General features: G+C 42.3%; 1 protein-coding gene across 1 annotated transcript in view; it reads left to right on the top strand.

The window, feature by feature from the left end:
* LOC132397846 (thyrotropin-releasing hormone-degrading ectoenzyme-like) overlaps nt 1–26,554 on the top strand; it is a 169,673-nt gene extending 143,119 nt beyond the window's left edge. Inside the window, exons 15-19 of the mRNA XM_059976595.1 lie at nt 2,681–2,788; nt 13,427–13,594; nt 13,690–13,830; nt 13,976–14,057; nt 25,034–26,554. Coding sequence (XP_059832578.1) covers nt 2,681–2,788; nt 13,427–13,594; nt 13,690–13,830; nt 13,976–14,057; nt 25,034–25,177 — 643 coding nt within the window. The 3' untranslated portion in view covers nt 25,178–26,554. The remainder of the gene's footprint in view (nt 1–2,680; nt 2,789–13,426; nt 13,595–13,689; nt 13,831–13,975; nt 14,058–25,033) is intronic.
* Nucleotides 26,555–26,853: the final 299 nt, after the last annotated feature.

Here is a 26,853-nt window from a genome sequence, read left to right as displayed (position 1 = left end):
CTGCTTGTTCTTTTTTCCAGCCAATAAAAGCCTATACCTCGCCTCACGTCTCCAAGAGTTATTGATGGTGCATCACACAGAGAGTGGTGAATCTGTGGAATTCTCTGCCACAGGAAACAGTTGAGGCCGGTTCATTGGCTATATTTGATATGGCCCTTGTGACTAAAGGGATCAGGGGGTATGGAGAGAAAGCAGGTACAGGGTTCTGAGTTGGATGATCAGCCATGATCATACTGAATGGCGGTGCAGGCTCGAAGGGCCGAATGGCCTACTCCTGCTCCTATTTTCTATGTTTCTATGATAAGTGGCATAGATAGAGTGGACAGCCAGAGACTTCTGTCCAGGGTGAAAATGGCTAATATAAGAGGGCATAACTTGAAGGTACTGGGAGGGATGTGTTTTGATTGTCGAATGCTGATTTTTACATAGAGGATGATAGGTTGGCGGGGTAAGGATACATCTCTACTAAAGGAGTTGTAAGGTGCTCCTTCCCCCGTCTAGCCTACAGGGCATCCTTGGGCAAGGTGCAGCATGTGGTTAGCCCCCTGATCAGGGTCACATGAAGCCATGGGAGCAGGTGGTGAATGGTTGTCTGAGCAGCTGGTGCAGATCACAAGTCCTGATATGTAACTACTGACACAAGGCAGGCAATCTCTGAAGAGTATTGATAATGGCTGCTGTCACCCACCTTGCCCAGAAGAAGGCAATGGTAAAAAAATTAATGTAGTAGAATTTGCCAACAGTGATCATGGTCACAGATCATAATCTCCCATGTGATACGACATGACACATAATGATGACATTTGTAAGGAACCCACTGCCAGTGATGGTAATAAAGGCAGATAAATAAGGGGTATTGAAGACCCTCTTAGGTAGGCACATGATTGAAAGAAAAATGGAGAAATGGAGGGCTTTGTGGTTGGGAAGGGTTTGATTGATCTAGGAGTAAGTTAAAGAGTTAGCACAGCATTGTGGACTGAATTCTGCTGACCTGTTCTATGTGCTATGTTTAAAAGCCTGTGAGAGTCCTTTGGTGCTTCTGACTGAATGGAATCAGGAACTGCTTAAGTTTCTAACTTGCAGCAACTTCTACATTGAAGTGTGATGAAACTTGTCTAAAAGCAGCATTAGGCTTTGTTTTTGCGTATTCTACACCATTGAATGTGCAATACAAAGCAATTCATTATTGGAAGGAGATACTGTATTTCTGTATCAGTCTGCTACTTGTTGAAAGGAAGCAAATTAGATTGCTAATATTCATATTGCTTTTTGGTGTTGGTAATGTGATGTTGGTAAAGTGACTGACAGCACTTGAATTAATAACATTGCTTGAATAACATTGGTTGGCTGCTGTCTCCATTCATGAAACTTCCAAGTTCAAAGTAAGTGTATCATCGAAGTACATATATGTCACCATATGCAGCCCTGAGATTCATTGTCTTGTGGGCGCACTCAATAAATCCATAGTAGAATAATAACCGAAACAGAATCAATGGAAGACACACCAACTTGGGTGTTTAATCAGTGTGCCAAAGTCCATAAATTGTGCAAATACAGAGAGAAAAAAAATAATAATTATTAAATAAGCAATAAATATCAAGAACATGAGATGAAAAGTCCTTGAAAGTGAGTCCGTTGGTTATGGGAATAGTTTAGTGAGGGGGCAAGTGAAGTTGACTGAAGTTATCCCCTCTAGTTCACAAGTCTGAAGGTTGAGCGTAATAACTGTCTCTGAATTTGGTAGTGTGAGTCCTGAAGCTCCCGTACCTTCCTCCTAATTACAACACTGAGGAGAGAGAATAACCTTGGTGGTTGGGGTCCCTGATGATGGATGCTGCTTTCCTGTGACAGTGTTTCATTTAAATGTATTGTTTGTAACATGAGACCAAGCTTTCAGAAGGAGCTAAATGTATGGCTCAAAAATTACTGTGGGAGAAATGGATTTCAATCCGAGGGACTTTGGAAACGGTATTGGGGAAGGGGGGAACTATTCCAATGGGATGGGCTTCACCTGAAACATGCTGGCCAGGGTCCCAGCAAAGTACATAAATAGATAGGGCTTTAAATGGATAGGGCTTTAAATGGATAGGGCTTTAAACTAATTGGTTGGGAGGTTGGTTCAACAGATTGGAAAAGTATGGATGGAGTAAAAGGGAAGGAAAGCAAAGGAGAGGTTACTGAAGTCTCCACAATTAAAATAAGCCAGAAAGTTTAGAAAAGGGTACAAATTTAGCGACAAATTTAAGAAAAGAAGTGAATACAGGAGATAGTGATATGATAGAATTCACCCTGCAGTTTGAGAGAGAGAGAGAGAAGCTCAAATTTAATGTATCAATATTAGTTTAGTAAAGGTAACGAGAGAACATAGTCTCAGAGTAAAAGGATGTCCCTTTAGGACAAAGATGAGGAACAATCTCTTTAGCCAAAGCATGATAAATCTGTGGAATTCGTTGCCACAGATTGCTTTGGAGGCCTACTCATTGAGCATACTTAAATCCATGTCAGCGGTTACAGGAAGATGGGGTTGAGAGTGAAAAACAAAATGAGCCATTATTGAGTGGGAGAGCAGCCCTGATGGACCAAATGGCCCAATTCTGTTCACCTGTCCTATGGTATTTCAAATCATCAACACCTTTCATGAGGTGGAAAAAATTTCACCCACTGTTTTCTTTCCGAACAGGGCTCTGCGTCAAAAAGTTCTTGTTTTGGCTTGTACATTTGGAATTGACCACTGCCACAAGAAGGCCATATTGCTTCTCTCGGAATGGATGAAAACTGATGAAAACAGGTATCTTTGTCTTAAAAATTAGATTTATGCAGGAGGGGTTTACAGGCCTTAGGCATCCAATACATCAGGTCTGGAGGCCTGGACATGATAAACAGTGTTTAAGTGAAAGTACAACAACTGTGAACCAAAATATGTTCTCTTGGAAGTCTGATTATAAAGAAATAACTCATAGGCTATTTATTCTATCAAGTGATTCAATGTTCTACATCCAAAAGTGAATTTTATCCAAAATCCAATGTTGTTCATGCTTTTCATATATGTGATGACATCTGCAAATACAGTGACAATGTTTAGGATGGTGGTGAATATTGGTAGCTCGAGTTGAGGCTCGGGTTTTTTAAAAAAAATTACTTAACGAAGTTTTTCTGGGAACATGACTGTTCCAGTTCACTTAAAATTCCAATTATTTTCTGTATTTCTTTCCCTACCTGAAAAAAGGATATGGCAAATGAAACACAGGTACGCTATGTTCATCCATCAGTCCCTTTATGGGGCATGTATGGCGTGTACTGCCCTTACCCAGGCATGACATAAGCAATCAATCACGTGCTGAAGATTGAATGCGAGCCCTTACAAGTCGATGGCAGTTCAGTGTTAAATACTATAAAGGAATACCTTGCATGTAGGTTCTCAGAATTTTCAATTAAACACATTTGCATGTTTTCAAGGGATTTCCCTTTTCTTTTCTCAACATGAAATGATATAAATTATTTTAACTCTTTTTAAAAAGTACTTGGACAATTATTTATAACTAATTTGAATGGGTTTTCACCTTGTCACAAATGCATAAAATTACTATAAGTCACAACAAGAATATATGCTGAAATATAATCAAACGAACATAGAACATAGAAATCTATAGCACATTACAGGCCCTTCGGCCCACAAAGTTGTGCTAACTATGTAACCTACTCTAGAGCTGCCTGGAATTTCCCTAGCGTATAGCCCTCTATTTACCTGTGCTCCATGTACCTGTCTAAGAGGCTCTTAAAAGAAGTTCAAAGTACAAAGTAAATTTTATTATCAAAGTACATGTACGTCACCATATATAACCCCCAGATTCATTTTCCTGCGGGTATTCTCAGTAAATGCTAAAATGGTGCCAGCGATAATTGGAGACTTTCTGTGTCCTGGATGGTGAAAGTCCTTGATGATGGACACCGTCTTCCTGAAGCATCACTTTTGAAGATGTCCATGATGGTGGGGAGACTAATACCCGTGATGGAGCTGACTGAGCCTAAGCACTCTGCAGCTTTTTCCAATCCTGTGCATTGGCGTCTCCTTGCCAGACAGTGATGAAACCAGTTGGAGTGCACTCCACGGTACATCTGTAGAAATTTGCTAGAGTCTTTCGTGATCTACAAAATTTCCTCATACCAGCCCCTCACCAAACCCCTGTCCCACTGACCCACAGCATGCCAGACTTCCTACACTGCCTCTTCAGTGTGCTAGCTACACTTGTCAGGTCTGAGTAGGCAGACTTTATAAGTATTTATTGGAATTCAATTCAATTCAAGTTTAATTGTCATTCAACCATACATGAATACAGCCAAATAAGACAGCGTTACTCCAGGGTCAAGGTGAAAAACACAGTACCAACAGTCCCACACAGCACATACAAGACAGCAAGCACACCGCAATAAGAGTCAAAACTCAACCCATCAATCTACAATCGACCACAATAGAGCTTGTCTTCTGCTGAGTGAACATTGGGGGACAGCACCATCTCCAGCCTGGACACCGCACCACACTGCCCCTAGTGGAGTGCACTGGCTCCAACACCTCCCTCTGGCAACTGTCTGAACAGGCAATACTACAGCTTGGGCCTAATCTTTGCATATACAAGATAACAACCATATATAGAATATCACAAAAATACAGCCACACAATAAAGTATATATATAGTCCAGACCCTTTAATCTATGGACAACGGAATATCATTGTTAGGATTACTTGCATAAATTAGCATAGCCACTGTGCAACATCAGGTTTTTTCAAGCGCTGTTGAATATCCAACTGCTCATGTCCAACTTCGCCTGTGCTCAGGGCCAGTGATTTGCTTTGATAATACACAGCTATATAGATAGGGAAGGTTTAGATCAAGGGTTCCCAGCCTTATTAAAAACATGGACCAATCTCATTAAACAAGGGGTCTCTGGGCCCCAGGCTGGGAACCCCCGGGTTCGATGGATATGGGCCAAATACAGATAAATGGGATTAGTTGAGGCAAGCCGGTGACAATACAACTGATCCTAGTAACTTGGGAAGAGATTAGTTGCCATTTCTGGTACATTGAATCAGTGGCATTCTTTGCTTAAAATGTTAAGTTCTAAATTATTGAGAAGTAACAATATGGAAAAAGCAGCAGCTGACAGCTGAGAAAATCAACAGATTACTTTGTCACAGACTCTTTTGCTTCATGTTGAAAGCTGTCAGCTGTGCCAGACCAAAGCTGATGCCTTGATTTGCTCCTTAACTGAAAATGCCACAAGGGAGAGAACTAATTGGTGCTGAAAAAGCACTAAGTGTTGATCACAGACAGTATATTCCATTCAAACTCAATGTGACAAATAGCTACTCATTCACTTCTGAAGCTTTGAATCTACAACTTGGCATGCCAGCATCAAAGCCAACGTTTTTAGTTGGTAGCGTCAGATGAACCGAGAAGAAAAACACATTTGGTTAATGCAATTGATCCGCTTTTTAAGTTTTGTTACTGGTGAAAATGGTCATTTTGTCCCCTCTGTATATTGCTAACTGTGCATGCACATTGGACTTTGAAAATGTGAATTGCTATGCAAAGTGAATCAATAGATATTTAACTAAAAGATTCAAGACTGTTTATTGTCATTCTTCAGTAGATAAGTAAAAAGGAGAATGAAATTATTGTTACTCTAGATCCAATGCAGCATAAAAACAATAACCATAAGAAATACAATAAAATAAGCATAAAACACTATGAATATAAAAGGAATCCAATCAAACACAATGTACAAGGAACTGTTACATACATAGACTGATTGCATGTAAAGTGACATTAGATGATGGCATTAACATCGATTTCTTGAACTTCCAATAATTCCACCCCCCTCCCCGTCACCATTCTCATTCCCATCTCCTCATCTTACCTGCCCATTACTTCCTTCTGGCGCTCCCCCCACCCCCTTCTGTGGGTTTCTACCCCTCCTATTAGAAACCCCCTTCTCCAGCACTTTATCTCTTTCACCTCCCCAGCTCTTCACTTCACCCGTCTCCCTCCTCCAGATTCACCTATCACTTACCACCTTTGACTTTTTCCTCCCCTCCCCCCCACCTTCTTGCTCTGATTTCTCGGCTTTTTTCCCCCAGTTCTAACGAAGTGTCTCGGCCTGAAGTGTTGAGTGTTTACTCTTTTCCATAGATGTTGCCTGACCTCCAGCATTTTGTGTGTGTGACCATCAAATTATTCCTTGCTTTGTTATCTTTGGATTTCCATCATCTGCAGACTCTCTTCTGTTTACACTAATCTCTTTACAGGTTTAGAAGTCAATATTGGTGCAGGCTCATCTATGAATGAACTGCAGTGAAGAATGTATGAGCTACATAATTCAATTTTTAATCCAATTTATATTCATTGTATGGAACTCATTGTCTCTTAAGAGCTATTTGCTTTTCAATAAGTTTTCTTACATAGAAACATAGAAATATAGAAAACTTATAGCACAATACAGGCCCTTTGGCCCACAATTCTGTGCTAAACATCTGCTTACTTTAGAAATTATTTAAGGTTACACATAGCCCTCTAGTTTTCTAAGCTCCATGTACCTATCCAAAGACCCTATTGTATCTGCCTCCACCACCATCGCTGACAGCCCATTCCACACATTCACCACTCTCTGCGTTAAAAAAAAGTTACTCCTGAGAACCCCCCCTGTAACTACTTCCAAGCATCTTAAAACTGTGCCCTCTGATGTTAGCCATTTCAGCCCTGGGAAAAGGCCTCTGACTATCCACACGATCAATGTCTCATCATCTTATACACCTCTGTCAGGTCACCTCTCATCTTCTGTCACTCCAGGGAGAAAAGGCCAAGTTCACTCAACCTATTCTCGCAAGGCATGCTCCCCAATCAAGGCAACATCCTTGTAAATCTCCTCTGCACCCTTTCTATAGTATCTTCATCCTTCCTGTAGGGAGGTGACCAGAACTGGGCACGGGTGGGCTGACCAGGGTCCTATATAGCTGCAACATTACCTCTCGGCTCTTAAACTCAATCCCACAGTTGATGAAGGCCAATACACCGTATGCCTTCTTAACCACACAGTCAACCTTGCGCAGCAGCTTTGAGTGTCCTATGGACTTGGACCCCAAGTCCCTCTGACCCTCCACACTGCCAAGAGAATTACCATTAATACTATATTCTGCATCATATTTGACCTGCCAATGTGAACCACCTCATACTTATCTGGGTTGAACTTAAGCCACTTTTCAACCCAGTTTTGCATCTTATCACTGTTCCACTGTAACTACAGCAGGTCTGCAGTCTAGTGTAGTTTCTTTATTTTTTCTGTGTTGTTTTCACGTAGTTCAGTGTACTTTTTGTACTGTTTCACGTAGCACCATGGTCCTGAAGAACGTTGTCTCATTTTTACTGTGTACTGTACCAGCAGTTATGGTCGAAATGACAATAAAAAGTGACTTGACGTGACTTTGACAGCCCTCCACACTAACCACAACACCCCCCTCCTTGTGTCATCAGGAAATGTACTAACCCAAGCCTCCACTTCCTCATCCAGGTCATTTATAAAAATCATGAAGAGAAAGGATCCCACAACAGATTCCTGAGGCACGCCACTGGTCACCAACCTCCATGCAGAATATGACCTGTCTAAAACCACTCTTTGCCTTCTGTGTGCAAGCCAGTTCTGGATCCACAAAGCAATGTCCCCTTGGATCCCATGCCTCCTTACTTTCTTAATGTCTTGCATGGGGTACCTCATCAAATGCCTTGCTGAAGTCCATATACACTACATCTACAGCTCTACCTTCATCAATGTGTTTAATCACATGCTCAAAAAATACAATCAGGCTCATAAGGCTCGATCTGCCTTTGACAAAGCCATGCTGATTATTCTTACTCATATTATGCCTCTCCAAATGTTCATAAATCCTGCCTCAGCAATCTCCTCCCTCACTTCCCACAGTAGCCTGGGGTACATCTCATCCGGTCCCAGTGATGTATACTTAATGTTTATTTGCTCAAGCTTTTCAGTCTGCTGTAATTCATCCCTACAATTGCCAAGGTCCTTTTCCATCAAGCAAGGTTTTCATTAAGTATCTCTGCTATCTCCTTCGGTTCCATACACACTTTTCTACTGCCACACTTGATTGGTTCTATTCTCTCATGTCTTATCCTCTTGCTCTTCACATACTTGTAGAAAGCCTTGGGTTTTTCCTTAATCCCGCTCACTAAGGCCTTCTCGTGGCCCCTTCTGGTTCTCCTATTTTAATTCTTAAACTCTTCCCTGGTAACCTTATAATTTTCTAAATCACTATCATTACCTAGCTTTTTTGAAACTTTTGTAAGCTTTTCTTTTCTTCTTCACTAGATTTTCGACAGCCTTTGTACACCATGGTTCCTGTACTTTACCATCCTTTCCGTCTCATTGGAACGTACCTATGCAGAACACCAAGCAAATATGTCCTGAAAATTTGCCACATTTCTGCTGTATATTTCTCTGAGAACATCCGTTTCCAATTAATGTTTCCAAATTCCTCCCTGATGGTTTCATATTTCCTCTTAGTCCAATTAAACACTTTCCTAACTTGTCTTCTCCTATCCCTCTCCAATGCTATGGTAAAGGAGATAGAATTGTGATCACTATCTCCAAAATGCTCTCTCACTGAGAGACCTGATACCTGACCAGGTTCATTTCCCAATACCAGATCAAATACAGCCTCTCCTCTTGTAGGCTTATCTACATATTGTGTCAGGAAATCTTCCTGAACACACCTACCAAACTCCACCCCATCTAAAACTCTCACTCTAGGGAGCTGCCAATCAATACTGAGGAAATTAAAATCTCCCACTACAACCCCGTTATTATTTGCATCTTTCCAGAATCTGTCTCCTTGATGTCCCCGTTACTATTGGGTGGTGTATAAAAAACATCCAGTAAAGTTATTGACCCCTTCCTGTTCCTAACTTCTACCCACAGAGACTCAGTAGACAATCCCTTCATGACTCCTCCTTTTCTGCAGCCAAGCCACTATCTCTGATCAGTAGTGCTGTGACCCACCTCCTTTGCCTCCCTCTGTGTCTTTTCCGAAACATCTAAAGCCTGACACTCTAAGTTGCCATTCCTGCCCCTGAATCCTCCAAGTCTCTGTAATGGTCACAACATCATAGCTCCAAGTGCTGATCCACGCTCTAAACTCATCCGCTTTGTTCATGATGCTTCTTGCATTAAAATAGACACATCTCAAACCATAGGTCTGAACCCATCCCTTCTTTATCACCTGCCTATCCTTCCTCTCGCACTGTCTCCAAGCTTTCTCTATTTGTGAGCCAACTGTCCCTGCCTCCGTCTGTTCAGTTTGGTTCCCACCCCCACAACAATTCTAGTTTAAACTCTCCCCAATAGCCTTAGCAAACCTCCCCACCGGGATATTGGTCCCCCTCGGACTCAAATGCAACCCATCCCTTTTGTACAGGTCACACCTGCCCCAAAGGAGGTCCCAATGATCCAGAAATATGAATCCCTGCCCCTGCTCCAATCCCTCAGCCATACATTTATCCTCCACCTCATTCTATTCCTCTACTCACCGTCACGTGGCACAGCCAGTAATCCCGAGATTACTACCTTTGAGGTCCTGCTTCTCAACTTCCTTCCTAACTCCCTTTAGTCTGTTTTCAGGACCTCTTCCCTCTTCCCTTTTCCTATGTATTTCATTGGTACCAACATGTACCACAACCTCTGGCTGTTCACCTTCCCACTTCAGGATATCGTGGACGTGATCAGAAACATCCCAGACCCTGGCACCTGAGAGGCAAACTACCATCCATGTTTCTTTCCTGTGTCCACAGAATTGCCTGTCTGACCCCCTAACTATAGAGTCCCCTATCACTGCTGCCATCCTCTTCCTTTCTCTATCCTTCTGAGCCACAGAGCTAGACTCTGTGTCAGAGACACGGCCACTGTTGCTTCTACCAGGTAGGTTGTCCTTTCTAAAAGTACTCAAACAGGAGTCCTTATTGTCAAGGGGGATAGCCACAGGGGTACTCTCTAGTAACTAACTCTTGCCCTTCCCTCTCCTGACTGTTACCCATGTACAGTATTTGTCTCCTGAGGCCCCGATATGACTACTTGCCTATGGCCCCTCTCTCTCACCTCCTCACTTTCCCTGAACAGATGAAGCACCATCTGAATAAAAGCCTTCATTTATAATCCTTTGGTAGTAGAAATGCTTTATTTAATAAAGTAATGGGGAAAAAAATTCACTATTATACATTCATCTGTTTACTTTTGTCACTTGTGGATCAATTGCTATTATTCTCTTCTCTGGGTCAGAAGATTCAGGTCCTATTCAAAGTTGAAAGTAAATTTATTATTGATGGACATATATGTACTTTGATAACAAATACAGTGATAACAAAGTACATATGCGGAGAGTGTCTAAAGGAGAAAATAATTCCGGGATTACATGGCTTGTCAATGATGAGTTCAGAAGAATGAGGGCTGACCTTATTGAAACCTACAGAATGTTGAAAGGCCTCGAGTGGATGTGGAGAGGATGTTTCCTATAGTGGGGGAGTCGAAGAATAGAGGACACAGCCTCAGACTAGAGGGATATCCTTTTGAAACAGAGGAGAGGAGGATTTCTTGGGCCAGAGAGTGGTGAATCTGTGGAATTTGTTGTCAGACAGTCTCAGCCAGGTGACCCAGCCAGGGTTGATAAGGCCCTGGCTAGTGCTCCAGCGGCATTGGTCCACGGGTCACACCTCTTGATCCGCAGCCATCAGGAGACTTGCTCAGCAGCTTCTGTGATGGTCCTGATGTCACTTTTCTTTGCAGTCGCTGTATTGCCGAGGAGAGAGTAGGTTCTGCACAGTGAACAGCCAGAAAAGACTCTACATCCCACCTCTACAGACTCACATCATGCCCTGCACCCCTGTCTCTGGCACTGCTCTACCAGCTCCTGGTATTTGGCTTTCTTACGCTCAAACACCCCCTCAATCTGGACTTCTACAAGGCACTGTCAGTTATGCCATCAGCACCTGCTTTGAGATTTCTGACAAATGATCATGTCAGACCTCAGGGATGATGATGTAATGAAATCAGGGAACTTTAATTGCTTACCAAGATCAACATTCAATTGTCAGTCTGATGATGTGGCAAGCAAGCCTGCTGGTGAAATGACAATATTCACTTCCAGGCTAGATGATCTGGAATACAATGAGGAAACGGCGATATCAGAAGAACTGAGTTACTAGCTTATGAAAGAGAGTATGGCTACCAACACTGGCAGCCAAGAATTGGAGGCAGGGTGGGGAATATGTCTGTTCACAGCAAGTTATTTATTGCATAAAAAAGATCAACTCTCTCACTCCCTCACTCTCTCACTCTCACTCTTTCACACTCTCTTTCGAACTTTCTCTCTCTCTCTCTTTCACTCTTTCACTCTCTCTCTCTCTCGCACTCTCTCACACTCTTGCCCTCTCTCTCTCGCACTCTCTCTCGTACTCTCACTCTCTCTCTGTCTCACACATGCACACCCTTGTCATTTTGCTGTCATTGCTTTGAGAGTTTGCACTTCAGTGTCTTCCCTGGTATATTGGGCTGGTATTATGCTGCCAGAGATCGGGTCTCTGGCACTGAGCCTGGTTTCATGGTGCAGAAGGGAGAGAAGAAGATGAGGAATGTGGTATCATTGGGAACTCTATAGTGCAGGGAACAGACAGGAGGTTCTGTCAGCCTGATAGAGCTACCTGCATGGTGGGTTGCTTCCCAGGTGCCAGGGTAGGGGATGTCTCAGATCGGGTGCTGAGTATTCTGAAGGGAGAGAGGGATCAGCCAGAAGTCTTGGTACATGTTGGTACCAATGACATAGGTAGAAAAAGAGAGGAGGTCCTGAAGAGAAAATTCAGGGAGTTGGGTAGGAAGCTAAAAAGCAGTATCTCCAGGGTAGTAATCTCAGGATTTCTGCCTGTGCCACGTGCTAGTGAGTGCAAGAATAGCATGATCAGGCATATTAATGTGCGGCTGAGAGACTGGTGTAGGGGGCAGGGCAAAAGGATGAATGCAGGGCCCTGGTGGAGGACTTTGTCAACTGGTGCAAGCCGAATCATCTGCAGCTCAATATTAGTAAGACAAAGGAGATGGTGATGGAGACTAAGCTTGCACTGCTCCTGTTAGTATTGAAGGTGAGGACCTACAAGTACCTGGGGGTGCACCTGGATGACAGACCTGAGTGAAGCACCAACACAGAGGCTTCTACTTCCTGAGGAGACTGAGGTCCTCTGGAGTGTGCAGGCCTCTCCTGCACATGTTCTACCAGTCTGTTGTCGCCAGTACAATCTTCTATGCAGTGGTGTGCTGGGGCAATGGCATCAACACGGGTGATGCCAACTGACTCAATAAACTGATTAGAAAGGCTGGCTCTGTTATAGGAGTCAAACTGGACACACTGGAGGCTGTGGTAGAACAAAGGACCCTATGGAAATACTTGGCAATTCTGGATAATGTTTCACACCCTCTGCATGCCATCATAGCTGAACAGAGGAGCACTTTTAGTAATAGACTGATAACTGCACTGCTCCAAAGAGTTCTATATGATGTAATTCTTAACTCCAGCCATTGGGCTCTATGATGAGTCAACCTATAGCTGGGGAAGTGATGATTCCTCCTGTTAGACTGTCTGAGGTAACTTATTTTTTATTCTTTCTACTTCTCTTCTAATATTTATATGTCTGCACTTGTAATGCTACTGTGACACTGTAATTTCCTTTGGGATCAATGAAGTGTTTATCTATCTATATTATTATATACCATATTTAAGGTAGGTACCTGTTTATTTTGTAATATGATTGTGGGGTGCATCATATTCTGATTCAACGGTTGTCTTAAGTTAACCTTGTGGGTAATTAAAGATGGTTGTCCTTGCACCTAATAAATGGGATTCATTGTGCTCAGTGGTAGAGAGAGATTGGGACTGCCAGGAGTTCAAACTGGACAAAATAGTACAGGTCTATTGTATTTTCTGCTAGATAACTTTTTGTAAATATTGAGTTTTTGCTACTTTCGCTAATTTTTTGAAGTTAGATTTAATAAACACCCTTGCACTAAGCGACTCCAGCCATTTTATCCTCGGTCATAACCCATGTATTGCAACTGTCTGACTGACAAATAAAGTTAACCACAATCTGACTCACAGAAAGTGGACAATCATCTCCACTCTGCCTGTGAATAATGCTGTTGCTATCAAACTCTGCCCAAGCAGTATACTTGCAGATGAAGGTGCTTACAAATTGCAGCTTTCAACCCAGACCTAAGGTCAAGTTTGGTTTATTATCGAATAAACCAAATATTAATGGGTAAAACTAGCAATGCAGTGGACATGATGCAATGCATGCTGACACTTATCACTTACCACTTTCAGGATACCACAAAGTGTGAGAGAAATTGTCTACTGCACTGGGATCTCATTGATGGATGACAATATGTGGGAATTTATTTGGAGCAAATATGAATCCTCCAGTGCAATTCTGGAGCAGAAACTTCTGCTGAAGTCTTTGGCATGCAGCAAGAACTCTGAACTGCTGAGCAGGTAAATTACTTACAGTCTGTCAAACTGTGATGCCTTTCCTTTCTTTCCCAAAATGCAAATATTTAATGTACTGATGTATCTGTTTTCTCTTTAAGGCTTCTTAACTTAACACTAAGTTCTCAACTTACTTCTCATAAGAGTGTTTCAGAAGTTATCATTCAGGTCTCTACATATCCAGCTGGTCGAGATTTGGCCTGGAAATATTTTCAGGAGAACTGGTCCAATTTATATTCAAGGTAAAAATATTTGGATTTTTCAGTGGAATCATTCATTAGAAAAACATAATATGGTTTTGATTTTGAAAACTGAGCCACATTAAAATGTATGGATTGGGCACTGAAAATACTGTACAATGAACTAAATTTAATAATTCTTCTACAGATTTGGAGAAGCTCTTTTTATTTCCAACTTGATCATCAGAAGTCTGACAAAGTTTTGGAAAACAGAAATTAAACTTAATGAGGTAAATGTTTCAAATATATTTTAAGATTTTCACTTAGAAAATGCTTGAAGTTAATGAGGCCCTCTGTTGATCTGGGTTGACCATGGGTCAAATTCAAAGTAAATTTATTATCAAAGTACATATATGTCACAGTATACAACCCTGAGATTCATTTTCTTCTGGGCAAACTCAATAAATCCATAACAGAATAATAACCACAGTAGAAACATTAAACCCACACCAACTTGAGCATTCAGCGAGTGTGCAAAAGACAACAGTCTGTGCAGATACAAAAAGAAAGAAATAATAATAATAATAAATTAATAAACAATGAATATTGAGGATGTGAGATGAATTGTCCTTGAAAGTGTTTCTATAGGTTGTGGGAACGTTTCAATGATGGGGCAAATGAAGTTGAGTGAAGTTATTCCCTTTGTTTCAAGAGTTTGATTGCTGAGGGGTAATAACTGTTCCTGAAGCTGGTGGTGTGAGTCCTGAGGCTCCTGTAGTTTTTTCCTGACGGCAGTGGTGAGAAGAGTGCATGACTTGGATGGTGGGGGTCTCTGATGATGGATGCTACTTTCCTGCGACAATGCTTCATGCAGGTGTGCCTAACGGTGAGGAGGGTTTTACACGTGATGGACTGGGCCTTATCCACAACGTTTTATAGGATTTTTCTATTCAAAGGCCTTGGTGTTTCCATACCAGGCTGTGATACAGCCAGTTGATATACTCCCCGCTATGGAAGTTTTTCAAAGTTTCAGATGTCATGCCAAATCTTTGCAAACTCCTAAGAAAGCAGAGGCACTGCTATGCTTTCTTTATACTTGTATGTATGAATTTGGCCCAAGACAGGTCCTCTGAAATGATAATACCAGGGAATTTAAAGTTGCTGACGCTCTCCGCCTCTGATCTTCCAAAGAGGACTTGCTCGTGGACCTCTGGTTTCCTCCTCCTGAAGATAATGATCAGTAATCATCTTGATCTTGCTGAGAAAGAGGTTGTTGTTATGGCACCACTCAGCCAGATTTTCAAGCTCACTCCAATATGCTGATTCATCATTGTCTAGCTGTCTATGTGATACATGAGCCAGAACGCAAGCCAGGGCAGTACGAAATGGAGAGCAAGCTGTTGCCCATGCAGTAGCCTCCTTCACTGCATGCAGTTGATGAATCCACAGGAACAGCAGAGACTGATACAGTCTGGCACCAGTCAGTGTTTAATTCAACGTAGGACTGCCTTTGGGACTCCAGCTCTATATTTTTCCTTGGGGTTTACTCCTGAAGCCTTCCCCATGAGTGGATTCAGCCACATGGCAGCAGAGGTTTGAGATCAGAGCTTTCCTTCTCCTAGATGAGCTGCTGACAGTGGCTGACACACACGCCTGCCTGAAGCAACTGGTATAAAATGCCAGTAACCTGCCTTTGCACCTGCTCTTCTCAGTAGAAGTGGTTACGTCAGGTTTAGGAGCTAATCCACACATGAAGGCCAGGTGCTAGACTTGGTTGTCAGAGACTATTTGAGATTCACACCATTGCGAGCATTTAATAGGTGGTGGGAGCTTATCCCGCTACCTCCCATCTCTGTGACAACCCTAAAGAGCCACTGAAGTTAATACTGTTGATAAAAACTGATGCCTAGTGGAGATCAGTTGTTGATCACCACTGAAAAACTGCTGGTACCCAAGCTACATAACAGTACACGTGTTAATAACTGGGACTTGTTATAACCAACACAAATTCCTTCTTCTATTATGGTAATCTAGGAATTAATCCCCAGACTCATAGTTTAACTTGTTTTTTTTTACCAGATTGATTGATTGGTTGTCTATTACATCCAACCATGACAGTTTTGAAATCTGTGTGTGAGAATTTTCAAAGTGATAAAGGTGTTGCACTGGGGCAGTTCCACTCTTTCAAGCTCAGAAGTCCCGGTCCAGTAGTATGGCTAGTCACCACAACTGGGGTTGCGCCTTCTTCTGCGCCTTGTCGTGCCCCTCAGTTTCCATGAAGCATTACAGAACCACCGTCCTGGCTGTTGGATCTCACTGTTGACCTCAAATACCCAGTCCGCAGGAGCTGTCTTGGCATGGCAGGATGGGCATGTCGCCATCTCACTGGGGTAAGAGGCCCACCGGCGACACTCACCTGGTTGGCTACCTAGCCCACCTGTCAATGAAGTGTACCAGGCTGCGGCTGCTGTGAATGCAACCAGTTATTTGTGGAGCCAGAGATGAGAGCTAACTGTTCAGTGGGGAGCAAAGGTGAGTGAACTGTCCCAGAGTAGCCATGACAAGACCCTTTACCAGAGATACTACCCCATCCTGGACATCCCATACACCACACACTTTACCAGATTATCTTATAACAGAAGTTCATTTATCCACTATTAATGAAATAAATTCTGTGCATGTTGTTTGTCTGTGAGTAATTGACCAAAATCACCGGAAGGGCGAAGTTTCTAGAAAGAGAAGATGAAATTCACATTCATTTAGCCCATCTTGGAACCTCCACGGGCGAGTTGGTTCTGATCTTAAGAAAGAGAATATCGATGCAACTCCATGAAATGCCTGGGTGTTATGTATCACTGCAAGTGGTTTCAAGGTAAGTCTTGAAGTGGGGATGGGGTGATAAAAGGAGCTGGTATTGGCATTGCCACAGGAAAGCAGCATCCACCATCAGGGTCTCCCCACCCAGGAAAGGCTCCATTCTCACTGCTGCTATAAGGAAGAAGGTACAGAAGCCACACGACTCACACCACCAGCTTCAGGGACAGTTATTACCCCTCAACCCTCAGGCTCATGAACCAGAGGGGATAACTTCACTCAACTTCACTTGCCCCATCACCAAACTGTTCCCACAATCAATGGACTCATTTTCAGGGACACTTCATCTCATGTTCTCGATATATATTGCTTATAGCGAGTTAGACCGGCGGGAAGAATTTAAAAGGAGAGATTATTTTTCAGTGGTTTGATCGAGGCACGACTGCACAGGTGTGTGGACGTCAGAGTGTTAGACCGGTGGGAAGAATTTTAAAAAGAAAACAGCTTTATAGAACGGGCGCCAGAGTAGAGGGAGTCAGAGTAGGAGGGCTTTGACTCAACAGGGCTTCAGTCATAATGGGTCAAGGCGAGATAAGTTACTTGTGAAGAATAGGAATAGGAGGTATGTCTGTGAGGCCGGTGTTCTGTACTGGGTGTCAGATGTGGGATGTCCATGTGATACCCAACCTCCCAGATGGGGAGGGGATGGGAGCACATGGGGCATGAAAACAAGCGAGAGAACATGGCAGTATAAGACCACAGAATGATGGCTAGGGGGAAACACACAAAAGGATAGAGTTCAACTGGAGGTACTGACAATATGGATTTCAGCAAGGCACTTGATAAGGTACCCCATGCAAACCTTATTGATAAAGTAAGGAGGCATGGGATCCAAGGGGACATTGCTTTGTGGATCCAGAACTGGCTTGCACACAGAAGGCAAAGTGTGGTTGTAGACAGGATATATTCTGCATGGAGGTTGGTGACCAGTGGTGTGGTTCAGGAATCTGTTCTGGGACCCCTCCTCTTCGCGATTTTTGTAAATGACCTGGATGAGGAAGTGGAGGGATGCATTAGTAAATAAGAGCTGTCAGAAGTTAAGTGGAACACTGATTTGTGCAAAACTGGGCTGAGAATTGGCAGATAGAGTTCAACCCAGATAAGTGTGAAGTGATTCATTTTTGTAGGTCAAATATGATGGCAGAATATAGTATTAATGGTAAGACTCTTGGAGCGTGGAGGATCAGAGGGATCTTGGCATTGGAGTCCATAGGACACTCAAAGCTGCTGCACAGGTTAACTCTGTGGTTAAGAAGGTGTACAGTGTATTGGCCTTCATCAACCGTGGGATTGAGTTTAGGAGCGGAGAGGTAATGTTACAGCTATATAGGACCCTGGTCAGACCTCCACTTGGAGTACTGTGCTCAGTTCTGGTCACCTCTCTACAGGAAGGATGTGGAAACCATAGAAAGGGTGCAGAGGAGATTTACAAGGATGTTGCCTGAATTTGGGAGCATGCCTTATGAGAATAGGTTGAGTGAACTTGGCCTTTTCTCCTTGGAGTGACAGAGGATGAGAGGTGACCTAATAGAGGAGCATAAGATGACGAGAGACATTGATCATGTGGATAGTCAGAGGCCTTTTCCCAGGGCTGAAATGGCTAACGAAATGGGCACGGTTTAAAGGTGCTTGGAAGTAGGTACAGAGGAGATGTTGGGGAAAGTTTTTTATGCAGAGAGTGGTGAGTGTGTGTATTGGGCTGCTGGCGACGGTGGTGGAGGCGGATACAATAGGGTCTTTTAAGGGACTCCTGGACGGGTACATGGAGCTTAGAAAAATATAACGGCTATGGGTAATCCAAGGTAATTTCTAAAGTCAGTACATGTTCGACACAGCTTTGTGGGCTGAAGGGCTGTATTGTGCTGTAGGTTTTCTACGTCTCTATTTATTTATTATTATTTTTCTTTCTTTTGTATTTGCACAGTTTGTTGTTTTCTGTGCACTTCCGGTGTGGTGTTTCAGTGATATTATTTTGGATATTAGATTTATTGAGTGTACTGCAAGAAAGTGAATCTCGGTGTATATGGTGACAAATACGTACTTTGATAATAAATTTACTTTAAGCATTACGAGAAGGAGGAATACTTTATGTCTACATCAGCAATATTAGAATATCAATTACACTCTGGGGTCTAAACACTGTTGTGATTCCTCCTGGGTAAATTCTAGTCACTGGCCTCGACATTTGCGGGTCTGGTCGCTTTCATTTCAGGGAACAGCAGCATGAAGTCACCAGTAAACTCACATCCCTCTTACAAAGTTCCAAGAAAGACATCTTGGTTCACTTCTCGATCTCCAGCAAATTACTCTACCATTCCATAGTACCTCCTTGTGCATTACCTTTTTCTTTCAGCTTTCGCCTGTCCACGATCCTTGGACCTAAACACCTCTTTCAAATTAAACAATATTTTGTTGCATTTCTTTCCATTGGATGTGGTCTCTTCAAGGCAGTAGATGCAAAATGCAGGTTGGGTGACTATTTTGCAGAGCAACTCTGAGCAGTCTGCAAGTTAATCCCGTGCCTCTATCACCTGGCGTTTTATTCTCCAGCCCCAGCCACTCCAGACTTTCAGTCCTCGGCCTCTTTTGTTGTTTCAATGCACTCAACATAAATGATAATTGGAATCTTATTTCTGGAACACACACATTATAGTTTCCTGGAAGCAAAATTGAACTCAGCATTTTTTGATAAATATTTTGCTCTTCCCATTACCTTCAACTCAGTATCTAACCCTTACTAATATTTATCTATCTGTCTGTCTATCTATCTATCTACTTATTTGTTCATTCATTTGTACACCCACTCAGTTATCTATTTAATTTTATCATTCATTCCCATGACCATCTCTTTGTCTCCTGCGCCCACACTTCAGTGGGTTCCACGCCTGCCATGACGCTGAGCTCTTCTTCCACCACCTCTGTCTCCATGCCTACTTCCTTGGCAAGGAGTCTCCACCCCTGACTGACGGCTGGATGATACTCTCTTTTATGGAGACTGGGTTTTTCAAGCTCCACTCTGGACCTGCGTGGGAAATCTTCTCATGCGTCTGTGCTGCTATCCAATCAAAGACTCCCGCTGAAACTGACTGCCTTTTCAGGCTCCACTCTGGACCTGTGTGGGAACACTACTACTTCCTTCCCACCCTGTCACTTGTAAAAATACCATCCCATTCTCTCAATTCCTCTGTCTCTACTGCATCCTGCGCACGGACTGTTTGAACTGCTTCCGTCTGGTAGGCGCTTCAGATCCCTCCAGACTAAGACTAATAGGCACTGGAGAAGTTTTTTCCCTACTGCGGTCACTTTGCTGAACAGTTAACTGCCGGTTAACTGTCGGCTAACTATTACTTGGATTGCACTACCTGTATGTATAATCTATATTTTTATTTATATTTATCATTATTATTGTTATGAGCAGAGAGACAACATCTGCCGGAAGTAAATTCCTTGTATGTGCACAGGTACTTGGCAATTAAAGTCTGATTCTGATCTGCTCTCGGGATGAAGCTTTTCATTCGAGAACTAATGTGATGTCCTCCTCCTTTAAAGAAAGGGACTTCCCTTACTCCACCATCAATGATGCCGTCGCCCACATCTCTTCCATTTCATGCACGTCTGCTCTCACCCCATCTTCACACTGTCGCATGAGTGATAGAGTTGCTTTTCTCCTCACCTACTATCCCACTAGCCTCCATGACCAGCGCATAATTCTCAGTAACTTCCACCATCTCCAATGGGATCCCACTACCAAGCACATCTTCCCCCCACCCTCCCACTTTCCACTTTCTACAGGGATGTCTCCCTAAATGACTCTTTTGTCCACTCATCCCTCCCTACTGCTCTCCCTCCTGGTGCTTATCCTTGCAAGCAGAACAAGTGCCTCATCTGCCTCTACACCTCCTCCCTCACTACCAATCAGGGTCCCAAACAGTCCTTCCGGGTGAGGCGACACTTCAACTGTCAGTCTGTTAGGATCATCTGCTGTACCCAGTGCTCCTGGTGTGGTCTCCTGTATATTGGCGAGACCCGGCATAGATTGGGAGGCTGCTTCGCTGAGCTTTCGCACCCTGTCCACCGGAAAAAGCAGGATCTCCTGGTGGCTACCTATTTCAATTCTGCTTCCCATTCCCATTCCGGTGTGTCAGTCCTTGGCCTCCTCCTCTGCCACGATGAGGCCACAATCAGGTTGGAGAAGCAACACCCTATATTCAGTCTGGGTAGCCTCCAATCTGATGGCAAGAACATCGATTTCTCAAAATTCCAGTAATTACCCCCTATTCACCATTCCCCATTCCCATTTCCCTTTTTCACCTTATCTCCTTACCTGCCCATTATCTCCCTATATTCCTCCTCCTCCCCCTTCCCTTTCTTCTGTGGCCTTCTGTCCTCTCCTATCAGATTCCACCTCCTCCAGCCCTTTATCTCTTTCTTCAATGAACTTCCCAATTCTTTTCTTCCCCCTCTCTCCGTTTCACCTAACACCTTCTACACTGTAATTCTTCCTCCCCTATCCACACCTTCTTAGGCTTACTACTCATCTCCTTTTTCCAGTCCTGAAGAAGGGTTGAGTTCCTCCAGCAGATTTTGTGTGTTATGTCCTTAGTTGGTATTTTCAAAATTACTTTTCCTGGAAGAGATGTTTTTGTGATCCTCTGGTTTGACAAAAAAATCCAGCATTCCATTGTGTGCTCCACTCTTTAAACCAGAGTTTCCCAACCTGGGGTCCACAGACCCCTTGCTTTAGTGGTGTTGGTCCATGGTATAAAAAAGGTTGGGAACTCCTGCTCAGAATATAAAAGCAATGATTTAATGTTGTGGCTTTATAAGGCATTGGTGAGGTTTCACTTAGAGCATTGTGAGCAATTTTCCACCCCTTATCTTAGAAAGGGTGTATTGACACTGGTGACGGTCCAAAGGAGGTTCAGGAAAATGATTCCAGGATTGAATGGCTTGTCATATGAAGAGTGTTTGATTACTCTGGGCCTGTATTCAGAAGAATGAGGGGTGACCTCATTGAAAACTATCGAATGTTGAAAGGTCTTGATAGAGTGAATGTGGAGAGGAGGTTTCCTATGGGAGAGGACACAGCCTCAGAATAAAGGGACATTCATTTACAATGGAGATGAAGAGGAATTTCCTTAGCGAGAGAATGGTGAATCTGTAGAATTCATTGCCACAGGCAGCTATGGAAGCCAATCCCTATGATTATTTAAAGCAAAAGTTGTTAGATTCTTGATTGGTCAAGGCATGAAGGGATACTGGGAGAAGGTGGGAGTTAGGGGCTGAGATAAATAATTTATCAGCCATGATGAAATGGCAGAACAGAGTCGATAGCCAAATGGCCTAATTCTGTTCAATATTTTATGGTCTTTAAAAAAATGGTTGTCCCACTGTGGCCTGAATCAACATGGCTAGGTTGATAATCAACAATCTTATGCCCACAGCTGATCTACATTAGTGTAATCTGACTGTGATAATTGGCAGTGGCTTCAGATGTGAAGCATGGTTGCTCCTGATTTCTTCTTGCCTAGTTCTAAACAACCACTCCTACACCTGTTTATATATAGCATAGTGCTTAACACACTTTACAGTGAAGGTGTCTTGGTTCAGTTCCTGCTGCTGCCTGTAAAGATTTCATATGTTCTTCCCTATGTCTGTGTGGGTTTCCTCTGGTTTGCTTCCACAGTCAAAGGACATATTGGTTGGCAGGTTAATTGGTTATTGTAAGATTGTCCCATGATTATGCTAGGATTTGGAGGGGCTTAATCCATGCTGTAGCTCAATAAATAAATAAAATAATATTAAGGGTGGGTATATTTCAAACTAATTCCATATGACTAATGTATAGAGGGATCTGGGATCCAAGTCCACAGCTTCTTGAAAGTGGCCACACAAGTTGATAGACTGGTAAAGACGGTATATTGCTTGCTTGTCTTTTATTAGTTGAAAAGCAAAGGGAAGTTATGTTGTAACTTTATAATACTCTTGGATTATTGTATTCATTTCTGGTCTCCCCATTAGAGGAAAGATGTAGAAGCTGTGGAGAAAGTGCAGATTATGCTGCCAGGATGCTGCCTGGATTAGAAGACGTGCTCTAAGGCAAGGTTGGACAAACTAGGCTTGTTTTTTCTGGAACAGCAGAGGCGGAGAGGAGACCTGACAGAGGTTTATAACATTAAGAGAGGCATAAGGTTGAAATATCTAATAGTATAGAGCATGCATTTAAGGTAGGTGTGGGGAAAGTTCAAAGGAGAGTGATGGGGAAAAGAAGTGATGGTGGGGGCAGATATGATAGAAGCATTTAAGAAGCTCTTCAATGGACCCATAGATATGCAGAGAATGGGGCAATATAGACTGTGTGCAGGCAGAAGGCAATAGGTGTCACTTGCTTAAATAGTTCAGCATGTCAAAGGCACGGTTCCACTGCTGTACATACAACATACTGGAAGAACACAACAGGTCAGGCAGCATCTATGGAGGGAGATGACTAATCAAATTTTCAGCCTAGATCCTTCATCTAGACTGGAAAGGAAGAGGGCAAAAGCCAGAATTTTAAAGGTGGGGGAGGAGTACGAGCTGGCAGGTGATAGGTGAGACCAGGTGAGAAGTGGTGGAGGGAGGGGGATAAAGGAGAATGATGTGAAATGCAAGGAGGAAGATGCAAAGAGCTGAAGAAGGAGGAATGTCTATAGGAGAGAGGACAGCAGACCATGAAATAAAGGGAAGGAGCTGACGGGCAGGTTGTGAGGGTGTGGAAAAGGAACATTAGGGTGTCACCAGGATGAGAGAAAATAAAGCATGTGGGAGTGGGAAGAAAAACAGAGTAGTTTCCAGAAGTTGGAGGAATCAGTGCTAATATCTTGTCATAGGAATGAAGTAGAACAAAGGTAATGGGAGGTGATGTTGCCATAGGAATGAGTATGGTTCCTGTGCTGTAGTCTTCTGTGTTGTGCAGTATGTGAAAGACATTTGTTTTTTGTTCTATATGTCAAATGAGCAATGCAGTAATGTACGCATAATAAACTTTGTTTCTGAGGCCATGGAAGTGAATTTCAGAATTGACTTGCTCCATCGTTGAAAGCCACAACCAATGGACTCACTTTTAAGGACTCATTGTCTCATATTGTCGATACCTATTTGTTTATTTATTTACTATTATTTCTTATTTTGTATTTGCACAGTTTGTTGTCCTCTGCACTCTGGTTGAATGCCTAAGTTGTGCAGTTTTTCATTGATTCTGTTATGGTTATTATTCAATGGATTTGTTGTGTATGCCCATGAGAAAATAAGACCGTAAGTCCATAAGGCATAGCAGCAGAATTAGGCCATTCAGCCCATCGAACCTGCTCTACAGTACCATCATGGCTGATCCTGGATCCCACTCAACCTCATATGCTTGCCTTCATGCCATATCCGTTGGAGCCCTGACCTATCAGGAAATGATCAATTTCTGCTTTAAATATACCCACGAACTGGCCTCCACCGCAGTCTGTGGCAGAGAATTGCACAGAATCACCACTTTCTGGCTATAAAAATACCTCCTTACTACTGTTCTAAATGGTTGCCCCTCAATTTTGAGGCTGTGCCTTCTAGTTCTTGATTCCCCCACCATAGAAAACATCCTCTTCACTTCAGTCCCATCTAGTCCTTTCAACATTCTGTGCCGAATCTCAGAGTTGTAAATGGTGACGTATAGGTACATTGATAATAAGTTTATTTTGAACTTTTTTCAATGCATATACGGTACAGTACATTGCTTTATCAAGCATATCATGAGAAGTTGGATAAGCTTGCGTCGTTTTCCCTGGAGCTGCAGCGGCTGAGGGGAGATATGATTTTAGAAAGGCACGTATATGTCACCATATACAACCTTGAAGTTCATTTGCTTGTGGGCATACTCAACACATCTGCAGAATAATAACCATAACATAATCAATGAATGGTTTATAAGTCTATGAGAGGCATAGATAGAGTGGACAGAGAGTATCTGTTTCCCAGGGTTGAAGTGTCTAATATCAGAGGGCATGCATTACAGATGAGAGGATGGGTAGTTTTGAAGGGGACGTGAGGGGCAAGTTTTTTTACTCAGAGAGTGGTGGATGCCTGGAATGCGCTGCCTGGTATGCTGATAGAGGCAAACACACCAGAGGCTTTTAAGAGATGGTTAGATAGGTACATGGATGTAGGGAGATGGAGGGATGTGGACTTTGTGTAGGTAGGAGGGATTAGAGTCTGAATGCACTTGATTTGTTTTTTTGGCTGTTTCAGTACAAAATGGTGGGATAGTGGGCTGATGAGCCTGGCCCTGGGCTGTACTGTTCTACTTCAACATCTCAAAGTTATCTCAGCAAGCTGTTGTTTGCAATTCAATAACGTGTTTCCAATTTTACAGCTTTACACGTTTGTAAAGAACCTGAGGAAGGAAGAATACGTCTCATTTACAGAAGCCATTGCAATAGTGGAAGCAAATGTTCGGTGGCATGAACAGTTAGAAGATGAGTTGTTCCAGTGGCTCAGGAAATCCCTGAAGAGCTAATTTGTAACACTTCTAATAATTTACTGCATGAATTACTTTGATGCATTTGTACTATGTAAAATTCCTCTACTTTTTTTGAGAAGGGGGGCATAAAGGATGTGTTACAGATTTTTCACTGGTTAATTTTTTTCTGCAGATACAACTTTTCTGGAGGTGGGAGGGGGTAAAGCAAAGTCTGCATAAAAACATTAGTCACAACTTAATTGGACAGAGAATGTTTTTGCAGCTAGCGCATGTTGTTAACAGTCAGTAGAGAAAGATATGAACTGACATGTAATTGATGCATGATTATCTTGTCCATTCTGTATTCCAGCATGCTGTGTTTCAAGCTTTCAATTTTGTGTTCGTGCAATGTTCTTGGACTGAAAAATGGCAGCCCTTATGCAAATACATCAAAGCACAATGTTAAGGACAATTAGTACTGACAATGTGATCAATAACGTATCCTACAGAAACAATATCCTTAATACCCTAATAACACTGGACAAAAATATTTTTTTTGAAAGTGTTGCTTCCCCAGAATTTGTTTTATTATGATAGACCACTTGAAGCTGAACACAAATATAATTTCAGCCTACTTGTAATTTGAAGAAACAAGAAATTAACTTCTGTTGAATATGATGTGTTTAATTGCATAACAGTACTGATGCTTTGCAATAGTTCCACTAAGTTGAAAATGTTTTGTTAATGATTTTTGTTTGTACTCCGTGTATGAGGCTTTTCATTTAAACATCCAACAATAATCAGCCAGCATTGATGGATTCCAGTTGCCCTGATACCATTTCTCCATGACCGCAATGTCCTGGTGAAACCTTTCACCATGCTCATCATTGACAGTGCCAAGATTTGCAGGGAAGAAATCTAAATGGGAACGCAGAAAATAAATCTTTAGTGACATGCTGCACTTCATGGTTTTGTATGCTTGAAGCATGTTGTCAGCCAGCTGCATGTAGTTTGGTGCTCTGTAGTTGCAATAGATTTTAATGAACATCCTTGGATGTCTTCCATGCGATTTTCTCCGGTCCCGTTAGAAGTTCTTTGAATTGCCTGTCATTGATGACCTGTTTGATTTGTAGATGAACAAAAATGCCTTCCTTAATCTTAGCATCAGTTATTTTGACTTGAATTATGAATTGAAGCAACAAACCAAGGTGATTTCAAAAAATGGTGCATGATAGGGAAATTTCATGGTGATTTTCATGATCAGCAGCCCAAACTCCATAAGATACACCCAAAAGTTATTCAGGAAGCAAAATCTTTGTTGTCCAGTATAATTGGATGTAAAACACAGTATTTAAACACAAAATGTGTAGAATTTGAGAATCATTGTGCAGGATACAGGGAAAAATAAAAATAAAACTTTAATTTTGTTAAATTCATGTTGGGGATTTTGCAAAATGAAAACCTATAGCATATGTATTTTAAATTGGAAACTATGAACTTTTAATTCTGTAATAAAATTTTGTACAGTAATTGTAATGCATTGCTGTCTCGTTTATTCATCCCTCTGTTCAATGTGTATTTTAAAAAATATTTCTTTACAGTACCTAACCATCTTTAGAAGTTCTCCATGTTCTTAATTATGCATGTGAGATATGATTAAACCAATAGTTTGTTATGTGCCATGTTGTATGACGTGGGTGATTGTGGTCTTTCCATGATTATGATTGTTCTTG

This window comes from Hypanus sabinus, chromosome 8 (assembly GCF_030144855.1).
Source record: "Hypanus sabinus isolate sHypSab1 chromosome 8, sHypSab1.hap1, whole genome shotgun sequence".
In the NCBI taxonomy this organism is placed as follows: domain Eukaryota; kingdom Metazoa; phylum Chordata; class Chondrichthyes; order Myliobatiformes; family Dasyatidae; genus Hypanus; species Hypanus sabinus.
Note: the sequence above shows the minus strand (reverse complement) of the source record. Positions and strands in the feature narration are given on the sequence as shown.